The sequence below is a fragment of the Sorex fumeus genome, unplaced genomic scaffold (genome assembly GCF_029834395.1).
Source record: "Sorex fumeus unplaced genomic scaffold, SorFum_2.1 ptg000028l, whole genome shotgun sequence".
Classification (NCBI taxonomy): Eukaryota; Metazoa; Chordata; class Mammalia; order Eulipotyphla; family Soricidae; genus Sorex; species Sorex fumeus.
In genome coordinates, this window is record NW_026606085.1 from 10,222,555 (window position 1) to 10,237,349 (window position 14,795).

General features: G+C 42.8%; 1 protein-coding gene across 4 annotated transcripts in view; it reads left to right on the forward strand.

The window, feature by feature from the left end:
* Positions 1–14,795, forward strand: part of CNTN5 (contactin 5) — an 863,350-nt gene that overhangs the window by 723,741 nt on the left and 124,814 nt on the right. For all 4 annotated transcript variants that reach the window (XM_056114781.1, XM_056114779.1, XM_056114782.1 and 1 more), the window contains one exon: positions 14,522–14,649. In XM_056114781.1, the coding sequence (XP_055970756.1) occupies positions 14,522–14,649 (128 nt within the window). The remainder of the gene's footprint in view (positions 1–14,521; positions 14,650–14,795) is intronic.

The window sequence follows — 14,795 nt, forward strand, 5'->3', positions numbered from 1 at the left end:
CCAGTAGGCAGGACTCACACCCACCAACTGACCCCCTGGCACCCTGTAATCCCATCAAAGGGATAGCACCCTTTCCCCCCTGGGGTGGCCCAGTGACAGTAACCTACTGCAGGGTCCAGACACATTTCTGCCAAAAGCTGCTGGGTTTCGAGATTTGTTTCTGAGTCTCTGGGATCAAGGCCATTAAGCAGCTTGATCAGGAGCCAGAGAGGCCATTCGTGGGCAATGACTTGGGGTCTCATTGGGGAGGGGAGAACAGGCCTGACTCCCCCAACATCCCGTGAGGCCCAACAAGTTTCGTCATTGCGGGCCCAGGCCTGCCTGTCCAGTGGTCTCCACTGAGCCGCCAAGAGGGAGCAGATGGAGTGACAGCAGCCTTTCCTCCCTGGGGTAACCCAGCGATAGTAACATACTCTGGGGTCAAGACGCATTTCTTTCAAAAGCCATTGGGTTTTGAAATTTGTTTCTGAGTCTCTGGGATCATGGCCGTTAAGCAGCTTGATCAGGAGCCAGAGAGGTCATTCGTGAGCGATGACTTGGGGTCTCGTTGGGGTGGGGAGGACAAGCCCGGCTCCACCCCCATCCCGTGAGGCCCTGTGTGTCTCATCACTGGGGGCCCAAACCTGACTATCCAGTGGCCTCTGAAGGATGGCGGCCACTGGGCCGCCAGGGGGAATAGGCCAAGGCACAAAACTATTCCCAGCTGGGTTGGCCCAGCACCGGTAACCTACTGCAGGGACCGGACGCATTTCTACCTAATGCTGCTGGTTTCCAAGATTCATTTCTGAGTCTCTGGGATCATAGCCATTAAGCAGTTCAATCAGGAACCAGAGAGGCCTTGCCTCCAATTATATAGGTGAGCCGGAGTTGGTTTGTGGGTGTGTTTCCCACATACCTAACTTTTGGCTGTTTACTTTCTTGGTAAACTTTGCCCCAAGTTTTTGGGGTCTGGCCAAAGGCACAGCAGTAATTTTGGGGTATCTGGAAGTCAGAAGGCACCATCAGGCTGCTGAAGCACTCACCTCACAGGTACAGATTGACCTGCTGGCAGCAGCATACCCCCAATTAAGTTTACTTCTTATTAATAATTGCAGTTATTTGGATAAACACAGTAAGAGATAGAGTCCAAAATTTAGTTCTCTGGGCTCTGTGGGCAAGCAAGACCAAGTCTCCTCAGGCAGGTTCAGTTTTTCTTTCCCCATGAGGGTCCTGTTTCTTAAATCATAACAGCTTGCATGCAGGTCCCGGGGCTGCAGTCTCCAAGCCTGCTCAGATCGGGGCTGAGCACCCTCCACCCAGATCCTCCATCTTCCAGTAGGCAGGGCTCACACCCACCAACTGACCCCCTGGCGCCATGTAATCCCATCAACGGCTAAGACTCAGAGACTACAAAACCCAGCATTCGCAGGCGCGCAATATCTTATTATCTCATTCTTACTTTGGACAACCTGGCAGGCTACCAAATGTAACTTGGCCACACGGCAAAGTCTGGTAAACTCCCCGTGGTGTACCCAATATGCCAAATACCAGTAACAATGGTGGGTTTCATTCTCCTAACCCTGAAAGAGCCTTGAATATGGCACTTTATAATCTCAGGGCTAGGACAAAGGAGACGTTACTGGTGCCTACTCGAGGCAATCAACGAACAGGATGATCGTGATCATGAATACCCAAAAGGAGAGAGAGAGAGAGAGAGAGAGAGAGAGAGAGAGAGAGAGTAAAAGGGAATGTGCCTGCCACAGAGGCGGGAGGTTTCGGGGGGGGAGAGTACTAGAAACACTAGTGGTGGAGAATGGACCCTGATGGAGGGTTGGGTACTTGATCATTGTATAACTGAAATGTAATCATGAAAGTATGTGAATCTGTAACTGTATCTCATGGCGATTCATTAAAAATTTTTTTGAATAAAAAAAATAAAATGGCCAGCATAATTTAAAATGGATTTAAACCGTCTCAGCAGTGATACCAGACTTTCATAATTTGGCCTCAGATGTTGTCTCTGTGACCTTACAAAGGTTCCAGAAGAGTCTAGTTTATCCCCACTTCCAATGAGGTTTATATATTTTACAAGCTGCTGATTGAAAAGAAAATGCAAAAACTCTCACCAATTCAGAAGTAATAAGAATTTCAACTCCTTATAACTACCTAGCCTTTTCTTTTGTGTCCTGCCTTCAAAAACACTAACAGGTTCTTATACCTGAACTAATATGAAGTGACAGATTATTCTGTTCAGAACTCAGTAAAATGATTCAATGCCACCTTAACTTTGTTTTTTACTGAAAAAGCTCCCACTTAGGGGCTGTATCCAATTCCACAGCATCTTTGAGTCCTAGAAGCATCTCAGTGGAAAAGTTTAGGACCCAGAAAATAGTCACTCCGGAAGCATTTTCCGGGCTTTATTGTGTTTGGTTTTAATTTCTCTCTCCTTGTCAGATCAATTTCTCATTAGTGCTAAGCCAAATGCTTCAAGGGAAAAATGAAGGAATGCATTTTGTTGAGGCAGGTTTTACCAGACGATTTAAGAACGTAGAAGTCAGAAATGGATTTAAGATGAAAAATTTTAAATATTATCAATTATCAATGCACAGGTCTTTAATCTTAGTTGATACTGTTTTTCAAGGAATGCTTGAGATTAACAACTGTGATTTTAGTGGGGATGCGTTATCAGCTAAAGGACACAGAATAGCACAATGAAATAACTCTTTGTCCATGAAAATGAAGCTCCACAGGAGACTAGCCCCAGATCTGTCCTGTGGTCCTCAGGCACTGTCTCTCCTGTGGGAGCTCGATGGAGCTGCCATCCCAGCCCCTCGAGAACACAGAGACTACAGATGCTCTGCTGAGGAATTGGGAACTTTTCAGCGACTAGTCACTGACAACTTAATGGTTTCTTATGATGTTCATTCTCTGCCTCCAGTAACTTCTAGTCTGGGGAGAACATTTATAACATGCCACGCTGAGATCTGGGATACTGAGGAAAGTGCTGTATCCAGCGAGAGAATTGAGGAATAAAATCATGTAGACTAGAAGGTAGTAACTAAGGGTCAAGGAACAGCGTCCAGGGTTATTTGGGCATAAGTCACAGGAAGGTTAAAAACCAATAAGTTAATCTCACAGCAAGACTGCTAGTTAAGTCCCCTCCACATGGACAGGGACTGTTTGCAAAGGTGCAAAGTGATTAACCCTTCAGAGATTTTATTTTGAGCAGAAGGCAGGCTGAGGGGTTGAAGTGGCCTTGCCCACCCTTATGCCTCCAGACTCCAGTGAGGGGAAAGCTCCACGCATCATCCACAGACAATATAAACATTGGCTTCTGCCCTAACTGCACCTCTGGGTGGGCACCAACTCATTAGGTCCAGTGGTGTTTGAGCAGGGAAAGGAGAGCACCGGAAGGGCTGGTGGACCTGGGCGTGGCAGGAAGGACCCAGTCACCCATGTGAGAAGGATGAGATGCTGGGGTTGGACTTAGGGGGCTGTAGGTAGGTGGGAGCTCGCTGAACTCCAGGGCCAAATCCTAAAGGGGGGAGTGGGAGGGTGGGGGAGGCGCCTGGAGAGATGCTGACCCAGGAACTCTGCTGAAGGTGACCAGTGAGTGGCTAAGGCAGCCACCAGGGCCAGGCAGGACTCGGTGGACAGTGGGCTATACCACCCGGGAGTGGGGTCCCCAGGAGACATTCTCTGGGGACACTGACCCTTCCCAGTGCTCTGGTTTCCTCTGACACAGCAGGGGAATGCATGGCCAGGAAGGGGTTGTCTGTGCTGATCTCAGACAGTAGCATGTCAGAGGTGATTTTCCTAACAGTTGAAATTATCTCAAGGCAACGGGCATTTCTTGGATGTCTGAAGGAAGCTGGATAAAAGCACTGGGTGGAATGTGGCCAAAGGCAGTGAAACCATGTGGGATGTATGGCTCCCGCTGCATTCAGACCCCACAGTCAACTGAAAACAAGGACGTGAATCTAAGCTTCAATGTGTCATAGATTCAACTTGACAAATTTACTGTCCTCCCGTTGTTCATCGATTTTGCTCGAGCGGGCCCAGTAACATCTCCATTTTGAGACTTCTTGTTACTGTGTTTGGCTTATTGAATACGTCACGGGTAGCTTGCCAGACTTTGCCGTACGGGCAAGATACTCTTGGTAGCTTGCCAGGCTCTCCCAGAGTGGGGGAGGAGGAATCGAACCCAGCTCAGCCAGGCTGGCTGCGTGCAAGGCAAACACACTACCACTGTGCTATCGCTCCAGACTGACAAATTTACTATTGCAAAAAAAAAAAAAAAGCAAATTTTGAGCCCTGAGTGAATTATCTGAGTTGTGCCTTGGACTTCCAGATGGAAATCCTTTCCCTCTCTGGGGACAGCAATGATATCTACCTAGCAAAGGACGTCATGGCGTTTCTTAACTTGGTTCTCATCACAGACCCATTTGAGAATCTTAAGAACTTTAGACATAGTCTTAACAAAATTAGCAACCTCAGAATTTTCCATCAAAATCCATGTCAATTATTAATAAAAGAAAGGGGTCAATTAAAAAAAAAGTTGTTCTGGAAATGGTGTGTGTGATGTGAATGAGTCTGTCTCCAAATCCTATGGAGATGCTTTTACAAGAAGGACTGGTGTGTGTGTGTGTGTGTGTGTGTGTGTGTGTGTGTGTGTGTGTGTGCGCGCCTCTGACAAAGAGGCGACCTCCCTCTCTCTTTCCTTCGAAGTCTAAACTCATTGAGTGGCTCCTTACATGAGGTTCTGCAGTTTCTCAGGATGCAGTTGGTGATGCTCACAGCCAGCTTAAGGGCCATTCATTACTGGAACTCTATACCCCAGTGCTCTCACACTTTCTAAAGGCTGTCACACATGTCCTTCTGGGTCACCTACTTCTCTCTTCCTGAGAAACTGCATCTGACTGGGAGAGCAGACAAACAATGACACACCCTTAGCCTTTGAGCAACCTCACTGCTCAGGGCCAGGAAGGTAGTGCTCCCTGCCTCCCGTCCTCTGTAGGAAGCATGTCTCTTCATGTGTATCTCTGAAGTTTCCTCTCTGCCAGTGTCTACTGAAGGTAAAAGCTATCATGAAGTGGGAAATCTGATGCAAGGGGTTCTTTTGAGATTTACTTAAGGGCACTGCAAGTGCAGTGCAAGTGTGGGTATACAGAAAATCTGGTCTAAAATCCCATCAGCTCGCCCTATCTTTAGCCTCATTTCTTCTTTTAGCAAATGAGTAGACTAATATATACTGGGGTCTCTGTGAAATTAAAGTAGTAAAAGTATGCACTAAAATAGCTTTGCATGAGTCCTGGCAGATAGCGTGGGCTTAATAAATGTCATCAAGACATATTACATGCCATTTTGTTTCTCAAAAATTTAAAGTGCTCCAGACCTCAGTTTCTGCATCTATCAAATAAATCAGTTAACCTTTGCTCTATTACATACAGTCTCTGTATTGAGTAGCAGTTGTTGTGAAGTTTATGAAGACAATAAGTGAGGTCGATTACAGATTAGTCACAAAGATACAGACACCCAATAATGGATCAAAGTGCCCATGTGCTACCAGGCTCTGAATAGCCTGGAGTCAGATATCAAATGATGATGGACCAGCATGGTCTTCTGCTCTGTAGTTGAGACTAATGATATTCAGCTCACATCAGGCTTACTTAGAAGCTGCATATAAAAGCAAGTGTGGAGGCCAAGCCCATGCCTGGCACCTATGAATCCTTGGGGTGTGTTTATTGTTAGCAGAACTACTGTGGAAGCCACCAGAACTCCTGCGAGCTCTCAATTTTAAAGGATCTCATGCCAAATTTTATTTTTAAAAAATGTTGCCGAACTCTTCAGCTTTTATTGGTCATCTGTTAAGAACTGCACAAGAACCAGAGACTGATCAACAGCCATTTTGTTCTGTTGCCTTTGTGTCAACAATGAAATCCTTAGAACTTGCCCAACAGGGACCACACCTTACTGTTTCCTCTAGCCACCTACCTTGTTTGGGCCCCTGAGACGTCAGCAGAAGCAGAAGGGGAGATGTAGATAGCAGAGAAAAGGGAGACAGCAAAAAGGCTTGACTTGATTTCTTCCACCAGCAGGCCCTGTCCCTTAGCACGGGGACAGCTCTAGGTTTGAACGGGAGCCCAGCACCCCAATGCAGCGTGCAGTCTCTAGAGCAACTCAGCAGGTGTGTGCAAACATGGGGTGGACACCAGGGCCAACGAGGGCCACAGCCCCACAGCTGAAGGTCTGCACCAGCTGCTGAGCACAGCGGTCAGGACTCAGAGTGACTTGATGTGCCACAGCAAGTGGGCAGATGCAACAACTGGTCATTAGTGACAGCAAACAGGAGAGGGCAGTCCTGACCCACAGAGATAGTATAGCTTCCCTGCATGAGGCTGTCCAGGGCACCCAGTACCCCCAGGAGGGATTTAACATGCACACATCCAATTGAGGCATCTAAAAACTGGGGAAAGCTAAATTGACCAATGGGTTGGAGCATATCACTATACTGGTTGTGATAGGACTTTTCAAATTATTTTCTTGGAATGCTACCCCAAAAATACAAGGATCTCATTATTCTTAAAACTGTATGTGACTCTACAACCATACCAAAACTTTTATATGTAAATCAATGACTATCCTACAAAGAAATATGTGATAAAAATCTTAAAAGATATCTGAGGCTTGTAGACTAATTACTATATAATACTGCAAAGAAAAGTGAAAGAGCATGTAAGTAAATGGAGACGTGTCTGTGGATTATTGGACAGTGTTGGGGAGATGGTAATTCTTCCACAAATTCCGTCAAATTCACTGACTTGTTAGAAATCGAGAAACTAATTCTAAAATTTATATGGAAATTCAGAGAGCATTAGTGAACCAAATGGCTTTGTAAAAGATGCATGGCACAAGCAGACTTACTGTATTTGACTTGATATGGATTATCCTGCTGCTGTGAGACACTGAGGTTTGGGTATGAAGACAGAGAAATAGATCAATGAAGTAAACAAGTTAAGAAAGCGAACTACACTTTTATGACCAGTCGATTTTCAACACCACAGAGAAAAGATAGTCTTGTCAAAATAATAGTGTTGAGACTAGAGAAACAGAACAAGGAGTAAGGTCCTTACCTTGAAAAGAACCAGCCTGGCCTTGATCCCTGCCACCCCTTAGGGTTCCCAGAGTAGCCCCTGAACACAAAGCCAGGAGTAAGTCCTGAGCATGGCCAGGTATCATACAAAAGCCAAAACCAACAAACAAAATACTAGCTTGGAACAATGGGCTTTATACAAAATAGATAATCAACTAGATTCATACCTCATCATGTAAAAAATTTCAAAATGTGTCAGAGATAAGACTGAAATTTTATACTATAAAATTTCTGGAAGAGAAGATCTTTGTAAGTTTAAATTAGATAATGATTTCCTAGCACAGTGGCAGAAGTACAAAGGATAAAATAGAATTTATAAATTAGACTTCATAAGCTTTAAGAACATCTGCTATCGGGAAAAAACTAAAACATTCCAAAAACTGGTAGAAAATATCCACTTATTATCATTGAAGAAGAGTTATATCTAGAATATAAAAAGAACATAAACTTAAATAAGGAGAAAGCAACTATATAGAAAAATCAATAAACTATTTAATCACTTAATCGAAGAGGACATATAGATGGAAAATGACAAAATACTCTGTGTCATGAGTCATCCAAAAACACAAGTTGAAACACAGTTGAGACAGGTACCATGACCTTTCTCTGTGAGGGGTATAAAGAACAACATAAGGGAGCAGTAAATGGCCACTGAGCACAGCCTGAGAGGTAGTCGGCAGAACAAACTTCCTCCTTGAAAATTTCTCTTTTAGAGGACACTAGGAAATGCAGACACATCCCCTGCTCATGGAGAGGGAGGATTAACATTATCAAAATGACGATACTGCCCAAAGTACTATACAAATTTAATGTGGTCCCTATCAGGATAACCCATGACATTTTTCAAAGAAATAGCAAAACATTCCTGAAATTTATATGGAACAATAAACCCCCACGAATAGCTAAAGCAATCCTTGGAAAAAAGAAGATGGGTGGCATCACACTCCCTAACCTCAAACTGTACTACAAAGCAATAGTAATTAAGACAGCCTGGTACTGGGCTAGAAACAAAGCTGCAGACCAATGGAACAGAGTTAAATGTTCTGTCTCAGAGTCCCAAATATATGACCTCTTAATCTTTGACAAAAGAGCAAGAAATGTGAAGTGGAACAAGGAAAGCCTCTTCAACAAGTGGTGCTGGGAAAATTGGATAGCTACCTGCAAAAAAATGAACTCTGACCTCTGTCTAATGCCAGGCACAAAAGTCAGATCAAAGTGAATTAAAGACCTCAATATCAGACATGAATCCATAGGTACATAGAGGAAAATGTAGGCAGAACTCTCCATGACATTGAAGCTAATAGCATCTTTAAGGATGAAACAGCACTGACCACGCAAGTGGAATCAAACATAAACAAATGGAACTACATCAAAGAAGCTTCTGCATTTCAAAAGAAAGGTAAAGGTAAAGGTAAAGGCCCTCCCGTTGATCGTTGATTTGCTCGAGCGGGCCCAGTAACGTCTCCATTGGAGACTTTGTTGTTACTGTGTCTGGCATATTGAATACTCTCGGTAGCTTGCCGGGCTCTCCGAGAGGGGCAGAGGAATCGAACTCGGGTCGGCCATTTTGGCTGCTTGTAAGGCGAACGCCCTACCGCTGTGCTAAACACTGACCAAAATACAGAAAGAGCCCACAGAATGGGAAAGAATATTTACCCAATACCCATCTGATAAGGGATTAATATCCAGGATATACAAGACACTAGTAGAATTATACAAGAAAAATACCTCCAACCCCATTAAAAATGGGAGAGAAGAAATGAACAGAAGTTTCCTCAAAAAAGAAATACAATGGCCAAAAGGCACATGAAAAAATGTTCCACATCGCTAGCCATCAGGGAGATGCAAATCAAAACAACAATGAGATATCATCTCACACCACAGAGACCGGCACACATTCAAAAGAACAAAAGCAACCAGTGCTGCCATGGATGTGTTGAAAGAGACACACTTTCACTGTTGATGGGAATGCCCACTAGTCCAGCATTTCTGGAAAGCAATATGGACAGTCCTTCAAACACTAGAAATTGAGCTTCCATATAACCCTGCAATACCACTTCTCGGAATATATCCTGAGGATTCAAAAAAGCACAGTAGAAATGACATCTGTACTTATATGTTCATTGCAGCACTGTTTACAATAGCCAAAATCTGGAAACAACCCAAGTTCCCTAGAACAGATGACTGGTTAAAGAAACTTTGGTACATCTACACAATGGAATACTATGCAGCTGTCAGAAGAGATGAAGTCATTAACTTTGCTTCTAAATGGATAGACATAGAGAGTATCATGCTAAGTGAAATGAGTCAGAAAGAGAGGGACAGACATAGAAGGAGTGCACTTATTTGTGGAGAATAAAACAACATGAGGCTGACACCTAAGGATAGTGGATACATGGGACACGTAGATTGCTCCATAGCTGGAAGCCTGCCTCTTAAGCAAAGGGAAGAAAGCAGCTGAAATAGAGAAGTGATTCCTAAGAAAATAATAGCTTGAGGAACCGGTCGGTATGGGAGATGTATGCAGAAAGTAGATAAAGAACCAAATATGATAACCTCTCAGTGCCTGTATTGCAAAACATAATGCCCAAAAGGAGGAGGGTGGGTTGAGTTTCCCTCCCCACCCCGAGCAGAGCCCTGGCAGCTGAGGACCTCTGGTTCCAGCCACAGACATGCTTAAGAACACTCTCTACAAGTTTGGATGAGTCTCACGCATGAAGGAACCGGCAGAGGAACCAGGTGTGCGAGACCCGGGGCTTAGATCTTCAAGCCTGCTCAGATTGGGACTGGGGCCTTCTCCACCCAGATCCCCCATCTTCCAGTATGTAGGCGTTACACCCACCAACTGCCCCCGGCACCATGTAATCCCATCAACGGCCAAGACCCAGAGTCTATAAATCCCAGCAACATCTTATTATCTAGTTCTTACTCTGGAGAACCTGGCAGGCTACCAAAAGTATCCTGCCCACATGGCAGAGTTTGGCAAACTCCCTGTGGTGTATTCAATATGCCAAAAACCAGTAACAATGATGGGTCTCATTCTCCTGACCCTGAAAGAGCCTCGAATACGGCACTTTTTAAAATCACAGGGCTAGAACAAAGGAGACGTTACTGGGGCCTGCTCGAGGCAATCAATGAACAACAGGATGACAGTGATACAGTGAATGCCCAAAAGTAGAGAGAGAGTATGGGAATATTGTCTGCCATGGAGGCAGGGGGAAGGTGGGAAAGGGGGGATATACCGAGGATATTGGTGGTGGGGAATGTGCACTGGTGGAGGTATGGTTGTTTGATCATTGTGTGACTGTAACCCAAACATGAAAGCTTGTAACTGTCTCACGGTGATTCAGTAAAATTTTTTTTTAAAAATTCTCTTTTAAACAAAATTCTTTTTTTTTCATGTTAGTCATCTCCTCTACAAGGGCTTAACGGCTACATGGTGAGCTGTAACAAAATTTACTCGGCTTCTTCTTATGAAATTTTTAGCAAATTATAACAAGCAAAATAAAATTATTCAGGGCCTGCTGTAGGAGCAGGCTTGAGGAATTGTTGGGAAAATTGGAAATAATGGCAGTGGGAAGGTGCAATAGTGCTAAGCTTGGTGTTGGAATATCAAATATAACTAATGACTTAAGTAATATTTAAAAATATTTATTTTTGATTTTCTAAAAAACTTCTCTGCTCCCTCCTTCTTAAACATTTTTCATAAATTTTACTTATGTTTAGTAAGACTTGACTCTCTTCTACATACCTTTAAAATATGATTATCTGCATATATTATCTACTTAAGACGTTTAAAGAACTACATATATTTACATCTGTCTTACATATAAGGGGAGAATGACTTTAAGAATTCACAGATACTAATCAGCCTCCATGATTTGAACTCAGATCCTCTCTAACTTTAAAGTCTATGTTCTAAGTAAATGATTACTGAGTTTGTAACTGTACAGACAGAGACATGATGCCAGGAGAAAGTTTCATCTGGAAGTCAGACCACAGTCTCAAGTCAGTAAAGCAGAAGGTAAGCAAGGTGGTACTGTCAGGCAAGCGGGCTGCTCAAGAAGATTCAGCAGCCAAGTCAAGCGTAGATGCAGAGAGAGGAGGAAGTGATGCTGCAATTTGTAAATCAGGATGGGTTTTAAGAAGTTAGTGAACCTCGGAGCTTTTTGGAAAGCCAGGTATGAGCCAGTGGTGACGGGGCAAATGAAATCTCATGTGAGGGGGGCATTCCCGGCTCGTCCTTCATGCCCTACTGTGGTCACGAGTTGCCCCCCACGAGTGGCTCTCCCGGCACGGCCATGACTCCAGAAGCACAAAGACTTAGTGCAGAGTCCGGCAGCTTGCAGAGAAAAGTGAATGGACTATGTGTTAATCCATGGTCCCATGGCTGCCCAGGAGGGAAGGGGTGTCACTCCCTTCCACCTTTTCCCCACTGGACATCAAGATGGCGGCTGCCTCAGAGCTTTTTGGAAAGCCAGGTATGAGCTGGCAGTGGCGGGGCAATTGAAACCTCATGGGAAGGGGGGAGTTCCCGGCTCCTCCTTCACGCCCTACCGAGGTCACGAGTTGACCCCCCATGAATGGCTCTCAGGCACAGCCATGGCTCCAGAGCCACAGAAACCAATCTCATAATTTTCTGGCTCTTGGCAGAAATACCTCCAAGCTTAATAAGTAAAACATCAGAAATTCAAAATCGTGCGGCCGTGACATCACATGGTTCTCATAACTAACTGCAGAAAACAAACTATTTCACAATTCCTTTTCAGCAGTACTGATTGTTGGGTATAAACTCTAAACAGTAATAGTGCTTTTTTGTCAAAATAATGAATGTAACCAAAGTAGATAGAGTGTTAAGTAGAATTCATCTGCCTCACAGGCATTGGGAGGGTTGGGGGGGGGGGGTATATTGGGGTTCTTAGTGGTGAAAAATAAGTACTGGTGAATATGTTCGATTATTGCATGACTGAGACTTAAACCTGAAAGCTTTGTAACTTTTCCCACAGTGATTCAATAAATAAATAATAAAAATAAAATAAAATAATAATAATTTTTAAAAATCTTTAAAAAAAGTTAGTGAAGAATCCTTGCAGTGTAAGTAGACTGTGGTACTGGGCAGATTTGCAAGACAGGCATCGAGTAATTAAGATTAAGGACAGACACCACCAGGTATAAGCCAAAGCTCATGGAGATTTGAGACCAAAGAGTGGTAAACATGACATGATGTTGAATGAGAGAATGTTGTTTGCAGTTCTTCCCTCACTTTGCCACTCCAAGTCCAAGATCTCTTAGCAGGATTAATCTATACTATAGGAGTCGTACAGGCATGGCATGAGGAGAGGATAAAAAAGCTGAAATTTGCAAGAAAGCATTAATTCAATATCTGACCTTCTAAGTAATTATGCAAATCACATTCACTGTCTAGTCTATTTGTTCATTTATAAATTTGTTAAAAAATAAGCTCTGATAATTATTGCAATTTGAATCAGGAGACAGACTCTTGAATGAATGTCACTGCCACCTGACAAATGGGACACATCATGGTATTCGAAATTATTTGTCCCACGGTGAATTTGTGGCCAAAAAAAGGGGGTGTTCTCAAACTATCTTCACAGAGTAAGCATAATGCATTATCTCCCAACCGCAAAAATAAAGGACTCAAATTTAGAGTGAAATTCTGGCAGTGTCCAGGGTATATTGATTCAGTTAAAGAATATGAGCTTTCAAATCAAACATTTCACCTACTAGATTAAAGTGTATGCTATCAGTAAAATCCAGATATTTCCAAGATATTACCTATCCTCACAAATGATAGCAATTTAGCTAAATTTCAAAGAAGATTATGGTGTTCACAAGAAAATGCCTATTGTTACAAAATGTATAATTTGTTTTAGAATATATCTTTTCAATCATGTGTATCTTTGGGATTTTTAAAGGTGTTATATTCCATTTCTGCAGAAACCGAATAAATGCTATCTACATAGTGAATAGAATTCTTCACTGGCCATCACCAATCGATTCTAGAACGTTTAAGAATACAGTGTTTTCCAAATATCTAAGTTAGTGTCTCCTAACATAAAAATTCAAATTCTCCATTCTTAATTCAGCTTGTTTCTAAATTTGCCTTTCTTCTCAATTCATTGTAAATCAAGTTTGATCCTACAAAAACTGCCCAATTTCTTTAACTGGTAGCTTTACTGATGACTATAGAATCACAGGCAATTTTCAGCAGCCATGGAGCTAATAGTCTAAAGTTCAGGGCTCTCCAGAACTCTCAGTTCTGGGTGGTTTTCATTAAAAATTTTTCTGTAAACAGACTTAATCATTATTCTTATAACTTGAAGAGTATGATGTTATCACATGGCTCTAGCATAGACGCCTCTGTCCAGGCCTGGGGAAGCCCGTTTCAAGGTCAGGAGAATCACTAGCTCTAACCCAGAGCAGCACATCCTGTTACTTCCTTATTCCCAGAAGTCCAAGTTAGCCCAGATGTCAGTGGTGGAGCAAAGAAAATGCAAACAACTACTCCCACCATGGTTCAGGTTGCCTGAGCAGGTCACAGTAAAGGAAATAGCAACTTGTATTTCAGGAGCATAGAACAGAGAAAAGGGCAAAAGTACCAATTAAACTTGGAATCCACAGAGTCCTCAAGTGATGAATACTCAGGAGAACATGGTAATCCTAAATGTCAACCTCATTTGCACTGAACTTCTAAAAATTTTTAATAATGCTTTAATTTTTCACCTTCATAGAAGACTCAAGGTCCACCTTTAACAACGGTCTTGAAAGAGCCCAGATGCAGACTCAAAAATTACATTTCTCTGTTTCCAAAGTGCCAAGCAAGCAGCCCGGTCCTGAGGTTCAGGTCTCGTTTTCATAGCCTTGCGGCTCACCAGTGCTGCAGGGAAACCACCATAAATCATTTCCTGGCCGCTTACAATTAATTTTATGTTCTGCACTTGTCTGCCTCCATGTTCTTGTACTGTTTCTTTTTTAAATTTGATTGTTGAGGTCATTCTTGGTTTGAGGTGAAATACCCAAGTTTAATATTAAAATATCCTGGGTGATATTCTAGTAGGAGTCTTAATAACCAAATGCAGGGTCACCTTTTCCTACAAGTTTTAGAATTAACTGTCAAAAAAAAGTATCAAAAGAAAAAAATAACCCATAAGTCCCTAACCTCTTTCAATACATGGAGGTATTAAGTAAGTTTATTGAATAATTTCTTGAAGGGTAAGACATTTCTACTATCACTGCATATTTTCACAGTGATCTTTTATCTTATTTATTATTTCCTTGGAAATGGTTCCAGGCTTCATTTTACCACTTAGCTGATTTGCAGTAAAATGGGGAAGGAAAAAAAAAACACCTTTTTTAAATAATTTTCAGAACAGCTATTCTTCCAGACGGGAGTCTACGGATCCTAAATGCTTCTAAATCAGATGAAGGAAAGTACATTTGCCAAGGGGAAAATGTCTTTGGTTCTGCTGAAATCATAGCTTCACTATCTGTAAAAGGTAAGAACATGTGGCTATTTTATAGACAGTTTCTTGGCCTTATTCACTAGATAAACCTAACATGCATGCATCTGTGTTTGCATGCATGTGTGCGTGTTCCCGTTGATAACTGAATTGCAAACAGCACTTAGCGAGTCTAATTGTTC